This window comes from Bubalus bubalis, chromosome 8 (genome assembly GCF_019923935.1).
Source record: "Bubalus bubalis isolate 160015118507 breed Murrah chromosome 8, NDDB_SH_1, whole genome shotgun sequence".
Lineage (NCBI taxonomy): Eukaryota > Metazoa > Chordata > Mammalia > Artiodactyla > Bovidae > Bubalus > Bubalus bubalis.
The window spans coordinates 93479888-93493445 of NC_059164.1; the positions used below are offsets into that span (position 1 = coordinate 93479888).

The window sequence follows — 13558 nt, forward strand, 5'->3', positions numbered from 1 at the left end:
AGCAGAGATGGAAAGGGACGGCTGCAAGAGACATTGTTAAGAAAGAATGGATCAGATTGCTGCCTGATTGGACCGGGGACCCAGGGAGCTCAAGGAATCAAGATGAAAGCAGAGTTTTGAGCATGGTCGACTGGTAGACAATGAACAGAGAAAGGGATGTGAGAAGAGGGAGCTGTTTCAGTACATATGAATTCAGTGCCACACATGAAGAATGTGCAGGATATCCAAGTGGAAATGCCCGACAGGTCACAGGAAATTTAACACTAGAGCTCAGGAGAGACAGTTATGGTTGGTGATGAGCTTGGGAATCAAGTGCAGAGTAAGTCATAGAATGAATGAGACCTTTAAGGAAAAGCATAAACAGTGAGACAGAGGACCAAAGCCTGACCTTTAAGGAATGCCCGCATTCAAAGGATTTATATATATATTTTACAAAGCTGAGTTTACAAGTGCCAACTATATACATGCTGCTTGTCTTCACCACTGAAATATCAGCTTAAAGTATGTATCCGTTTGAGAAAGCCAAGCAACACAGTATTTTTATGTCATAGTAGGAACTAAATTATAAACACCTAAACATGCTTCTAAAACAAATCTGGCTGAAGAAAAGGCTGATTTTCATAAAGAAGAAAGAATGATATAGTGAACATAATCTATAAGATTAGTGTATTTGACCCCATAAGGATGAGTCAAATGAAGAAAAATTTGTGAGAAATATACTATAAATAACATTTAATTAGAGAAAAGAAGATTATTTACTCATTTTTAACAGAAGTAACCCAAAATTTACATTTTCAGTGCAGTGTCTTCTTGAAGTATGAAGTCAAACTAATTCATTAAAGTATTTTTAATAAAAGCTAGAGTAAGTATATGTTGGCTGAAACATTTGTGAAGACAAATTAATATATGAAAGCTACCCAGAGTATAGTAACCCATACCACCCTTAGTAGGGAAACAAAATCTTTCCTTTTTTAACATGTACCATTAGACTTTATGTGAAATATTTACTGTATGTTGCATGACACATAAACTTTAATATAAGAAATGATACATTATCTTTTATTTTTTATAATTGTGAAGTAGATACACAAACTTTTGAAATGGTAGACTTAGATTGTAACATGTTCTTATATTTAACATGTTTAATTGGTATTTTATCCTAACAAATTTAGCACATATCAAAAGCAGTTATAAGATAGAAACCTCCTTTCTTTTGGACATCTGACTTTTTAAAAACAGGAACAAGATTTACAAATTATACAAAAGCAGCAGCATATATAATACCAACATGGAGTTTTTAAGAAGATACTGGTTTTCCAGGTAAAGCAGTCTCTAATAATATGTCAACCCAGAAAACATATACAGATGCTAGCTAGCCTTAGATATACTACTTATACATTTAAAAAAATAGATGGAGAGTCCAGCAAAACTTACAAATTTGGTAATTTCCTACTCTCCAGATATTTTGAACACATCTAAGAAATTTAAACAGATAGGATAGAATATGATCTTAAAGAAGGGAACCCAATATTAGGGAATAGCGAAACTGAGTTATTAAAACTAAGGCAATTGTTTTTTTGATGTCTTCAGTCTCTTGACTAAGACCTAAATAGTTTAATTCTATCAGCTAAATTTAACCCAAGCTGACTTTTTATTTTTCTGTTTACTTTACGGTCTTTTATTCACATCAAGTCTTTGATGTAATTTTACACTCACAGCACATTACAAATCAGACAAGGTGTGTTTCAAGTGCTTAATAGCTTAGGTGGCTGCTGTAATGGAACAGCTCAGGTGTAAAGAGACATAAAGAGATGCATGTGCAAATGTGCTTTCAAAGCACTTCTTGGTGATAAGCTAAGTTGAAAGGTACCAGGAGAAATAACAGTCAGAGGGTCTGGGGGACTTGGGTGGTGGTGGTGGGGAAGGAGAGGGGATAGTCCCTTGGGAAAGCAACATTTAGGCAGAACTTAGAAGGGTGCTGAGGAGGGTCAGAAAGACCAAGAGTAGGGCAGGAATGTCTCAGGCAGCGGGAGTGCATGGAGGCCACTGAGAGGGCCAGTCTGGCTGGGGCAGGGAAGGAGAGAGGTAAGGCAAGACTGCAGTGGAAGGGGCGAGGGCATCACAGAGAAGACCATGCAGCATTATTCAAACCATGTTCAAAAACTGTGAACTTCAGAGAGCTGACTTTTTAAACATTAATACCATCAAATCTCTTTCAATAATATTTAAAAAATACACATGAATTAACATTATTTAGAAGTTTATCTCATTTCTTTAAATCTGGGCCTTGGGCTGATTTGCCAAACACTGGGGAAATACAGACATTAAAAAAAATGAGCAATTTGCTTGTTTCTTTTTAATTATTTATACTAAATAACTCAATTGAAAAAACACTTTTGTGGGGAATAGTACGGTGAATGATTCTTATTTGGTGGTTACAATGAAGGACTCGAATTAATTAAGACGCACTGTTTTGCGTCAACAAAAATCTGAAGGGTTGTAGTTTTTTCTGAAATGATAAAAAATTGAAGGTAATTTTTCTTGGTGTAGAATATGTTTCCCACTAGCTATTTTCTGTTACATCTAAAGAGTCTGTAACATACACATACTATCTTATTTCAGAAGAGGCAGTGACTCAGATGCTTAGATTCAACTTCTGATTCAGTCAAATAAAGTCCAAATGTTTGGATTTAAATTATCCACTATTCTCCAAAAATCCACAAAATATTCACACCAGAGAGGCCAAGATTAACTCTCCTAAAAAAAGAAAAAAAAAAAAAAAAAAAAATTAGTGAAATTGATTGCCAAGCATTTAAGGTCTTTTTTTCCCCCCAAATAACAGGAGTCTTTACAAGGAATACAAGTTTAATTGACATTTAGTGCTTTTCTGCAATCAGTTATGTTATACATGGTTTATCAGATGAATTCTAGTAACAGTTATTACTTTCTTACCTGTGCTTAAAACCCAAATTTAGAACAAATGGTTTATGGAGTGTTGAAAATTAATTTTTCAGTGGAACTCAAGAACTACTACAACAGATGGAGTTAACAGGACAATTTTAGCAAGTAAGTAAAAGTGTCAATTAATTTTTTTAAATGGAGATTTAGAGATGCTAGGCCTCTTAGAGAACTTTACATATTTGATTTCATTTAGGAGTTTTCTAATTATTTGGGATGCTTCAGTAAATATGGGTATTACTAATATAGCTTAAATTAAGCCTTACTGCACATAATATAAAGAAAAATCTACTCCACAGAGTAATACAACTGTATTCAAAGTAAGAGGAAGAAGAGGGCCAAAAGAGAACAAGGACTCATCTAACAGGATGACAGTCAAAGGAGAACTACACATCTCTACCATCTGGAGCTAGAAGAGTTTTAAGCGGTTGCTTTTGGGAGGTGGGCTTGGGGAATACTGGGAATGCCTTATTTCTGTCATGAAATTTTAGCACACTGTGACTTTTAAAATTATGAGTATGTATTCATTTTAATAAAAAAAATTTTAAATGTACCAAAAATGCCCTTCAAAAAGGGTAATTTCATCAACTGTGTTTTTTCTCCATACCCTCAACAACATGGCAAATGAGAAATTTCAGTATGATAGGGACGGAAAACATTTAATTCTGGCTTGCTTGTAAATGAGACTAAGCCTTTTTTCATGTTTGTTAACCATTTGCACAACACTCTTCTATGAAAAAGTCTTTCGTTCATGTTTTTGACCATTTTCTGTATTTTTCTTTTCTAATGTGCATGCTCTTTATGTATGATGAATATTACCTTGGCTTTGCTCTAAGCATTTGTCTCAGTTTGTCGCTTAGTTTCAAACTTTATTTATGGTGTCTTTTGCTAAACAGAACACTTGACTGTGCAGTCAATTCTGTCTAGATTTTTTTCCTTCTTGGAAGTAAAACATTCATATCATTCTAGTAACTGCACAAATAAGTGGCACTGAATTGATAATGTATTTGTATCAATCTGCTGTATTATGGGCATGATTCCAAGTGGACTATATTTGAGCCACTTGCTTAATTCCTTTATGACACAGGAGGGCAGTTTTTAACATTTGGTTGTTCTACAATGTATTAAAAAGATCAATCATATTTTAAAAGCTAGTAATTTGTTTTTTTCCCCTGGATTAAAAAAATCAAATAAAAAACAGATTAATTTTAGTCTAAAATGTTTCACTTATGTTTCCACATATAAGGGGCTCATTCAGATAAAATAAGCACTTTAAGAATTATATCAATTATTTGGGCCTCTGAGTAAATCACTGTCCCACTAAGTACTTTAAAGATTTTACATTTGTATGTATCTGACAAACTATATATGGCGCTCAACACAAGCTTGTATCAGTTATCAATTTAGATTTTTAGAGGAAAAGATAAATTTTCAATTAAAATAAAAAATTCACTATTTAAAATACTGCTAAATTAATTCCCCACTTCAAAATAGCCTTCCAGAAACACTTTTAAATGAAGAATTACAAAACCATAGCACATTCCATCTTTCTAATATATGTGTATTTATAACCAAATGCTGCTAGAAAATTTAGGAAAAAAGTCTATTTATTGACACAGAAAAATATCCAAGCTACACCATAAGATTAAAAGGCAGTTCACAAGGTAATATGTTTGGGTACAATATATTTTTAAATAAAATGAAAAATAAAAACAGAATCAACTTTCCCCATAAAGTAACTGGAAAAACATACACCTCCAACTGATAACGCAGTGGATACCTTGAAGGAGTGGCACTGAGAGAGAGTTGATCAGAGGGGAGTTTTCAATTACTAGTTTATACACTGCTGTATTGTTTAAATATTTCTATATTGAGCATGCATTATTTTTACAATTAAAAAATAAAAAAGAACCGTGGTAGCAGAGATGTCTGACAAGTGAGTTTCTTAATCTTTCTTACATTAAAAAAATACATGCTACAGGAAGCTGATAAATTTCTTAGAAAGCTGTTTATAAATTTCAGTTTATGTCCTAAAAATCTTTGCATCTAATATGTTTAATTAAGGAGTTTGTCTTTCTCCAGTGCAGTGCTGTCCAACAGAAATATAATATATAACCTTAAAAACTAAACAGTAAAAAGAAACAGGTGAAAATAATTTTAATAATATACTTCATTTAACTCAGTATATCCAACATATTATTTCAACATGTAATCAATATACACAATTATTAAAGAGATATTTTACTTTATTATTTGATACTAGGTCTTTAAATTCTAGTCTATGTAGTTCACACTATAGCGCGTGTGCGTGCTCAGTCGCATCTGACTCTGCTGTTGCCCTCCAGGCACCTCTGTCCATGAAATTTCCCAGGCAAGAATACTGGAGTGGGCTGCCCTTTCCTCCTAGAGGGGATCTTTTACACTGACAGCCCATCTCAGTCTAGACTAGTCATGTTTCAAATGCTCAATGCCACACACATGTGGCTGGTGGCTGCTGTGTGGGACAGTGCCGTTCTAAACCTGTATTAAATAGGACACGCATAGAACTCAACAGAAACATGCAGATCAGAGCTGAACAGACTGATGCTTTCTACTCAGCTCTTCCCTTTTCATTTTTTTAGCCTCAGGTTACTTAGTGCAGGCAGAGATGCACCCAGAACCCAGATTCTCAGACTTCCAGCCTGTGCATTACCAGATTTACCCAGCATTAGCCAGGGTCCATTTACTTCACATACTGTTTTGAAGCACTGAAATTTCAAATCACCAAAATGACAAGACAGCAATTTTGAGTTTACTGTAACAGTATGTGAGCTTCATTACTAAGTATTTAGACGACACAAAGTAAATAATTTCAACTGACCGTTTTTCCATTCCAATTAACAGTATTATGGAATGGGTGCTGACTCAGTCTCTTTGGAAGTGTAAATATTTTGTAGAAGGCTCTGTGTCTGAAATGGGATAGCCTGAACAAACAAGACTCCAGTTGGTTTGTTTGTTTTTTTAATTTTAAAGTGGCGAGAGCCTGATATATCTGAATTGTCCCTCTGGGGGACACCACTGTAAAAGCCAATAATGTGGTCGAATTGCCTTTTTATCAATAGGGAAATGGAGGTTTTAAGGAATTAATGGACTTGCTCAAAATGGCAGAAATCGTTAGCAAAAGCGCTGAGCCAGTACTAGAAGTCATGTCTTGTATCGTTTAGTGCACACATCTTTTCAGTATATGATGCTGCCTTCTGCAGAATCCGAACATAAGAAAAAGTGTATAAAATAAGTACTTGTATTAAAGCATAAATACCTACCCAAGCATTCCTGACTCTTTGGTTTTTATAATGTAGAGGAACATCAACAGTGTATGAAACATATTATTTCGGCCCTGGAACAAAGACAAAAAAACCCAGCAAGATTTAAACCAAACCAGAACAAAAATTCAGCCTGAGAGGTAAGTGTGGGTCCTATCAATTTATATTCTACTAATTCAGAATTCCATGTAATTCAGGCTTTCATTGATTCATTAAACAAAGTGCCTACTTTTGTGCTATAAGTGGGACTTCTGTGGTGAATAAAACAGAGAGGATCCATGTAATCAAGGAGCTTAAAGTCTAGCAGAAGGAAAGGCAGACAGGAAACTCAGAACTAACGTGCAATGAATGTTATGAGAGAGGAGGAGGTGCAGGGTGCCATGGGAACAAACACATAAAAACCAGAGCAGTGAAGCAATGCCTCCCTGAGAAGAGATATTTTTAAGTTGAGACCTGAAAGATAAGCAGAAATAAACACACTGCGAAGTTCCCACACAAGGGGAGCAGCATTTAGGAAGGACTGGATGGGAGATACTCTGAAGTTGATACCCCTATATCCTACACACAAAACACTACCCCCAAAATCAACAGTTTAAACAAAAGTGTTGAGATTAAAAAATCTTTAATCACGCTTTAAAATACATTATGATATATACAGTATAAGTAATATATTAAATGTAAATTTATTTTATCTACAAGGGACAAGGCAGTATTTTGTTAGCACTAAAATCAAACTACTGATAGCTCCTCATTTAGATTTTCAGTTTACTGATTAACTTATACCTGTCCACTCTGATTTAAGTTGTTTTGACTAAAATATCTTTAGGATATATGATTTTTAAAGACAGTGTTTCTTTAAATGGCCCAAATTATTTACACTTAGAAAGTTGAAATATTAAACTTAAAAAAAAAAAGAAAGATTCTCTCTTGGGTATCTGACAGAATGAAGAATATAATTTATGATTTAGTCTACATAAAATTTCTTTAGTAAAGATGCTGGTAACAAAATAACCACAAAGGTCATCAACAGAACTGATGTTTATAATTAAGAGTAAAATGTCTGGATAGAAGTATAAACTGGTACAATAAATTTTTTCATATAGTAATTTGATAACATATTTTAACAGCCTTGAAAATATTCTATTACCTAGAATTCCACTTTTGGACTTTGAGCTAAAAAATTATCCAAAATACAGATAGTTATATGCATAAAGGTGTTTATGACAATGAAGAATTAGAACATCCAAAATGCCCAACTGTAGGGAGTGGTTGCATAAATTATATCTTTATTATGAAGTTTTAAAATAGTCATTAAAAAGTGTTTTTATGAATACTTTTAAGGTCATGGAAAATTATGTTATAATGTTAATTTTTTAAAGGATATAGAACTATACAAATAATATGATTTCAACCCATAAAAAAGTACAGAGAAAACCAAAATGAAAAAAAAAAAAAACAAAAAAACAAAAACACCAAATAGTAACAGCTTCCTCTAAGTAATGGAATGAATTTTTCTTCCTTTTCTTCATACTTTTCCAAATTTAAGTATATATTACTTTCAGAATTTAAAAAAAAGGGATATAAAAATAGCACTTTCCCCCTAAGTTAAGAAGTTTACCTATTTCATAAAGAGAATCTAATTTTAAAAGAAATATCAAAGTCAGTCACCCATGACATTAGTAATAGCAACTGCTGTTGCTTCTGAGTAGAAGTACCTTGGGAAGATTGTAGACATGACGCTGGTAGATTAGCTCATAATGGGGAGGGTTGATAGCACTCTGATAAATGCAGAAAACATTCTCATTTGTCACATCTGTAAAGGAAATAGGCTACATTAAAAAACAAACGAAAAGCTTCCACTACATTATTTTATGTGAAAAGCTCAACTCATTCTTTTAGGAGAGGTTGTTTATACCTGGTTTATTTGGTGTCTGAACAAAGTGCTGAGAAGTAAATGTTTTTCCATCAGGATATTTAGGATGTGGAGGTAATCTGGAATCAAGGTAGGTGCAAAATACATGCATGATGATCTGAAGACAAGGAAATAATTTTTCAAAGTCAGCATGAAAACCTATGTGTGGTACTTTTCAAACATCTGTTTATAATGATTGCAATTTTTAAATTTTTCCCCTGAGAAAGAATTAGCAAAAATGCTTTCAAGTGGTTATATTTATAAGATGAAATCTATAAAATGAAAAGATAAAAGACATTCCTAATTTTGTGTTAAGTGGATTATTCACCCTCATATAGTTAATTAACAGCAAAATGAAGATAAAATACACATATAGTCAATTCTTGAATATCAGCATTTAAAACTTCATTTTCACATGCAACAGTCATTTTAAAAAAACAAACATAATTTTGAGAAACTTTTAAATGCCCAGAACTTTAGTCTTTGATCTCATAAATCTACTTCTAGGAATCTGTCTTAAAGTCATAACCCCAAATTAGAAAGAAACATGCATTATGTTACTCCCAACAGTATTTAAGATAGAAAAACAAAAATTCGCCCCCTGCCACTACATATTTCCAAAACTTTAAGGTCAGTTAAATGACAGTGAGTAATAATGCAAATACTTAAACACTGAAAAGTGAAAGAAAGCAGGATACAAATTTTACAATTACATCTATGATAAAAAACATTAAAAACAGCACAATCTAAGTAAAGAAAAAATAAGAAAATACATCAAAATATTAATAGTGGTTGGGTTAAGATGCCAGTACAATTTTAATTTTTTATTTCTACTTAATTTCTAAAGTCTTTTTATTTAAAAACATTTTTTTCAATTTTTTTTTTTTTTCTTTTTCAGCCACGGCATGCAGCTTGCAGGATCTTAGTTCCCTGACCAGGGATTGAACCTGGGCTTACAGCAGTGAAAGCAGTGAGTCCTAACCACTGGACCACCAGGGAATTCCCTCTAAGTTCTTTTAATGCTTATTTTATAATGGAAAAATAAACCCATAACAAAAATGTCAAACTGAGAAAAATAAATAAAAATAAATAATAAAATAAAAATAAAATAAAATAAATAAAAATAAAACTGAAGACTTACAGCAGAATCCGTGGGCAGGTCTGTATCCCACTTGCGACCTTTAAAGTCTCCACCTCTATTCCATCGAAACGAGCTCATACAGCCTCCCTGAGAAAGTTCTGTAGCAACAGAGGTGAGATTAAAAAAGCTAAGAATGTATACTAAAGAAGGAGAAACAGGCTAAGGGGTTACAACAAGGAAAGCACGTCATCTTAAAAACCCAATCAAAACACTCAAACAAAGAAATACATGATATAAAAAATTAAATAGCACCATGAAGAAAGAGTAAGATAAATCCAATGTAAGACAAGATTACTGTTCTGGATTCTTAAAAAAGGCAATGTCACGTGGGGAGGGGGGGAATTGGCAGAACTGTTTTAGACAAAGAGACAAAAAAAAGAGAAAGCAATACAATGTAATGTGTGAACATAAACTATTCCAGTTAGGGAAAAAAAGGGTATATAACCGTCTCTGGACAAATGGGAAATCTGAATATAAACTGGATTATCAGATACAGAAACATTCATTCTTAAGGTCTGACAACTGTATTACAGTTATGTAAAATGTTCTTACTTTTAGGAACTCATGTGCTGAGAAATAATGATGTCCACAATGTTAGAGCAAAAAAATGTGTGTGTGTATATGTAAAATGCATGTGTGTATGTATATATAGAGAGAATCAAATATTGTAAAAGGATGGTAATTGTTCAATCTGGAAGCCCCATATAAATGTTCACTTTGTTTTTTAAACATTTTTGTATACTTGACGTATAAAACTTTATATATATATATATATATGTATACACACTCTGTATATATGTGCACACACACATCTTTTTTTGGATGTATAAATATCTTGTTAGCTATGAGGCAAAGTGAAGAGTTAGTCACTCAGTTGTGCCCGACTCTTTGCAATCCCATGGACTGTAGCCTGTCAGACTTCTTCATCCATGGGATTTTCCAGGCAAGAATACTGAGTGGGTTGCCATTTCCTCCTCCAGCGGATCTTCCCGAACCAGGGATCAAACCTGGGTCTTTCTGCATTGGCAGGCGGATTCTTTATCACTGTGCCACCTGGCTATGTATATAAGCTCTATTTTTCATAATATAAATGTATGAGGTGTGATCACTGTTTGTGGTTCTCTTTTTAAAAGGCCTTATCCTCTTCTACAGATACATATCAAGATCCTTGCAGATAGTCTGATGATGACATACAGAACTGGCCTCAAATAACGCAGGAAGGGAGGAGGTAGATGGGCATATGCAAAGGGTGAGGGCTGCACAGGGACTGATGGCTGGAGGAACTGGGTGCTGGTATAAGAAGGCTGAGCAGATTCTTGTGTCTAGTTTTAAGTACGTTTGAATTCTCCTTATACAAAACGTTTTTGGGAGGAGAGGGTGGGATGAATGAGAGAGTAGCACTGACATATACTACCATGTGTCAAACAGCTAGCTAGCAGGAAGCCGCCGCACAGCACAGGGAGCTCAGCTCGGTGCTCTGTGACGACCTAGATGGGTGGGACTTGAGGGGGACTGGTGGGAGGGAGGCTCAGGAGGGAAGGGAGGATATATATATGGTGGAAACTAACACAACATTATAAAGCAATTATACTCAAAAAAACAAGTCATGATAAATGTTTATTCCTGAACCCTAGTCTAAACCTAGAATACAGAAGGGGCAACATAGCACATAACATAAATTAAGATTTATGATAAATCTAAAAAGTGAAATAATATTTCTAGAACTTGTTTTAGTGATGAGACCATTTTACAGAGTCTATCCAAATAAATGTAGGGAGGCATAAACAGAGTATGTGGGGGTACCAGGGAGGCTAAATATCCTGATTCTCAAGTCAGTCTCCTGAGAAGATTGTGTATGTGTGTATACGTGCACACTCTCTGTCACTCAGTCATGTCTAACTCTTTGAGACTTCACAGACTGCAGCCCTCCAGGCTCCTCTGTCTATGGGATTTTACAGGCGAGAATACTGGAGTGGGTTGCTATTGTCTTCTCCAGGGGATCTTCCCAACCCAGGAAAATAACCAGGATTATTTTCCCCAAATAATCAGGCTATAACACACATATAAAGAAGCAACATATTACACATGACCTATAAAAACTGAAAGAAGTAAGATCAGCATACTAAAATTTTAAAGAATGTCATTGTGGCATCCATTCTTGGTGGTGTAAGAATAGAAAATGAATGAAATATTCACGTGAACCCATGTAGCTCATATTTAAGTTTCCCTATATAGGACAAAATTATTACTGTATTCAAGGATAACTACATTATTTTGATCATTTTTAAGCATATAAAATATAAAACCCAAATCTGTTAAAGTATTAGCCTTAATGAAGCCATAATGTGTATTTATAAAGTAAGAGCATACTTAGTGATACTTAATAATGAAAAAAAATTTCTTTCCCATGTTACCTTTATTCGTAAAATTTCAAAGTAGTGAAACAGCTCTCATTTTTTTCCCCCTTCAAATCAATAATTACCTTTGATCCTTTCAAACAAGTATTCCTGATTTGGAGTGAGGTCTAGATACTGCACGATTGTATTCAGAGTTGGAATGAGTGGAGCTTTGACTAAAGCAGCCTGTTTCAAGCTAGTAATACTAGCCTCTGTTAAAATTAAAACACACAGGACACACAGGTTATTTTTCACGGGGACCTTCAAAAAAACTTCAAATGCTCTTCCCTGAATAGACGTTGAAGGAATAAATAAAAGCAATGATAGTTTATCTTAACAACCTGCATTATCTACTTCACCTACAATTTACTTGACCATTTCTGGCAAGGTGGCAGCTATATAAACAACTAATACACAGGAGATTCTTGCAGGGTATATATATTAATAAAAAGATACACAATAGCTTTCAAAATCAGACTGAGTTAAAAGATGTCTATTTTGCCACTGACAAGTGAAAACTTTATGACAGTGATTTCTCTCATCATTTCATGAAAGACTACTATCCAAAGAAATTAATAAGCCAACAGAAAGTTTCAAATGCCCAACCTTACTATAGAGTGTTGGGAAAAGAGGCTTTCTTATAGGTGACATTATTGCTAGAATATAAATTCGTTTTAAGCTTTTTGAAGGATTATGTACAAAGGCTTAATACATTTATATCTATTGAACTTACAACTTCACCTCTCAGAAATTATCCTAAAGAAGTAATTATAAATGTACACAAATATTTAAGGACATTTACTCACAGCACTATTAGTAACAGTAAGGGGAAAATCTTCTATTAAATAACAAAGATCAGTTAAATACAATATATTACATACATAGAAAAGAAATATAAACTAGCCATAAAAATAGTACTGGAGAATACTTAACAAAAAGAAAAAGTGGAGGGAAAAAAGGAGGTATGACTTTAATTCAATTAAAAATATATACACATACATACTATTTGCTCAACTCCCAAATACATACTTTCCACATTTTAATGTTCTTAAATTATGATATAACGTAATCTGATATATACAGTTGATTATCATAGTATCTTTCTCCAAAAAAGAATACACAGTTGTAACTAAAACTGACTGATTCTCCATGTTTTTTTTTAATTTATTTTTAAATTGATGGACAATTGCTTTACAGAATTTTGTTGCTTTCTGCCAAATAAAAACATGAAATCAGCCATAGGTATACATATGTCCCCTCCCTCTTGAAAGATCTTTCTACGAAAACTAAAACTGAACAGTTTTCATGATTAAAGTAAAAAACAAAACAAAAAAACAACTGACTGATTGTGGAATACCGGAGTGGGTTGTCATTTCCTTCTCCAGGGGATGTTCCCAAACCAGGGATTGAACCTACACTGGCAGGTGGATTCTTGACCACCAGGAAAGCCCACTTTCCAAATTTTCTACAATGAACATACACATGTTGTTTTTGCAGTGATAAACAATGCTGTTCTTTCCTAAAAAGCACATCACATTGGTAAAATATGAAAGATACTTCTTTTTATAGCTTATAAAAAATCTCAAAAAAGTTAACTGTAAGTTCAAATAATACTACCAAGACCTAGGAAGTAACCCTTCTAACTCTGCAATCAGAGAGCTCTGGCCTCAAATCACTGCTCTGTGACACTGGGCTAGTTACTTTACCTCTCTGAGTCTTAGTGGCCGTTCCATAAAACAGGCACTAAAAGCTAGCTTTCAAGGTTAATGTGAATGTTGTGTCCATTACATATAAAACATCCGGGGACTTCCGCAATGCAGGGGGCCCAGGTTTGATCCCTGGTCAGGGA

General features: G+C 33.9%; 1 protein-coding gene across 5 annotated transcripts in view; it reads right to left on the minus strand.

Moving 5' to 3' along the window:
* Positions 1 to 1038: 1038 nt before the first annotated feature.
* TMEM209 (transmembrane protein 209) overlaps positions 1039 to 13558 on the minus strand; it is a 28592-nt gene continuing 16072 nt past the window's right edge. For 3 of the 5 annotated variants that reach the window (XM_044946862.2, XM_025291523.3, XM_044946861.2), the window contains 6 exons: positions 11796 to 11921; positions 9314 to 9411; positions 8176 to 8290; positions 7976 to 8073; positions 6261 to 6334; positions 1039 to 2757 (listed from right to left, as the gene is read on the minus strand). In XM_044946862.2, coding sequence (XP_044802797.2) covers positions 2703 to 2757; positions 6261 to 6334; positions 7976 to 8073; positions 8176 to 8290; positions 9314 to 9411; positions 11796 to 11921 — 566 coding nt within the window. In that variant the 3' untranslated portion in view covers positions 1039 to 2702. The remainder of the gene's footprint in view (positions 2758 to 6260; positions 6335 to 7975; positions 8074 to 8175; positions 8291 to 9313; positions 9412 to 11795; positions 11922 to 13558) is intronic. The other 2 variants (XM_025291525.3, XM_044946863.2) reach the window with 1 other exon arrangement.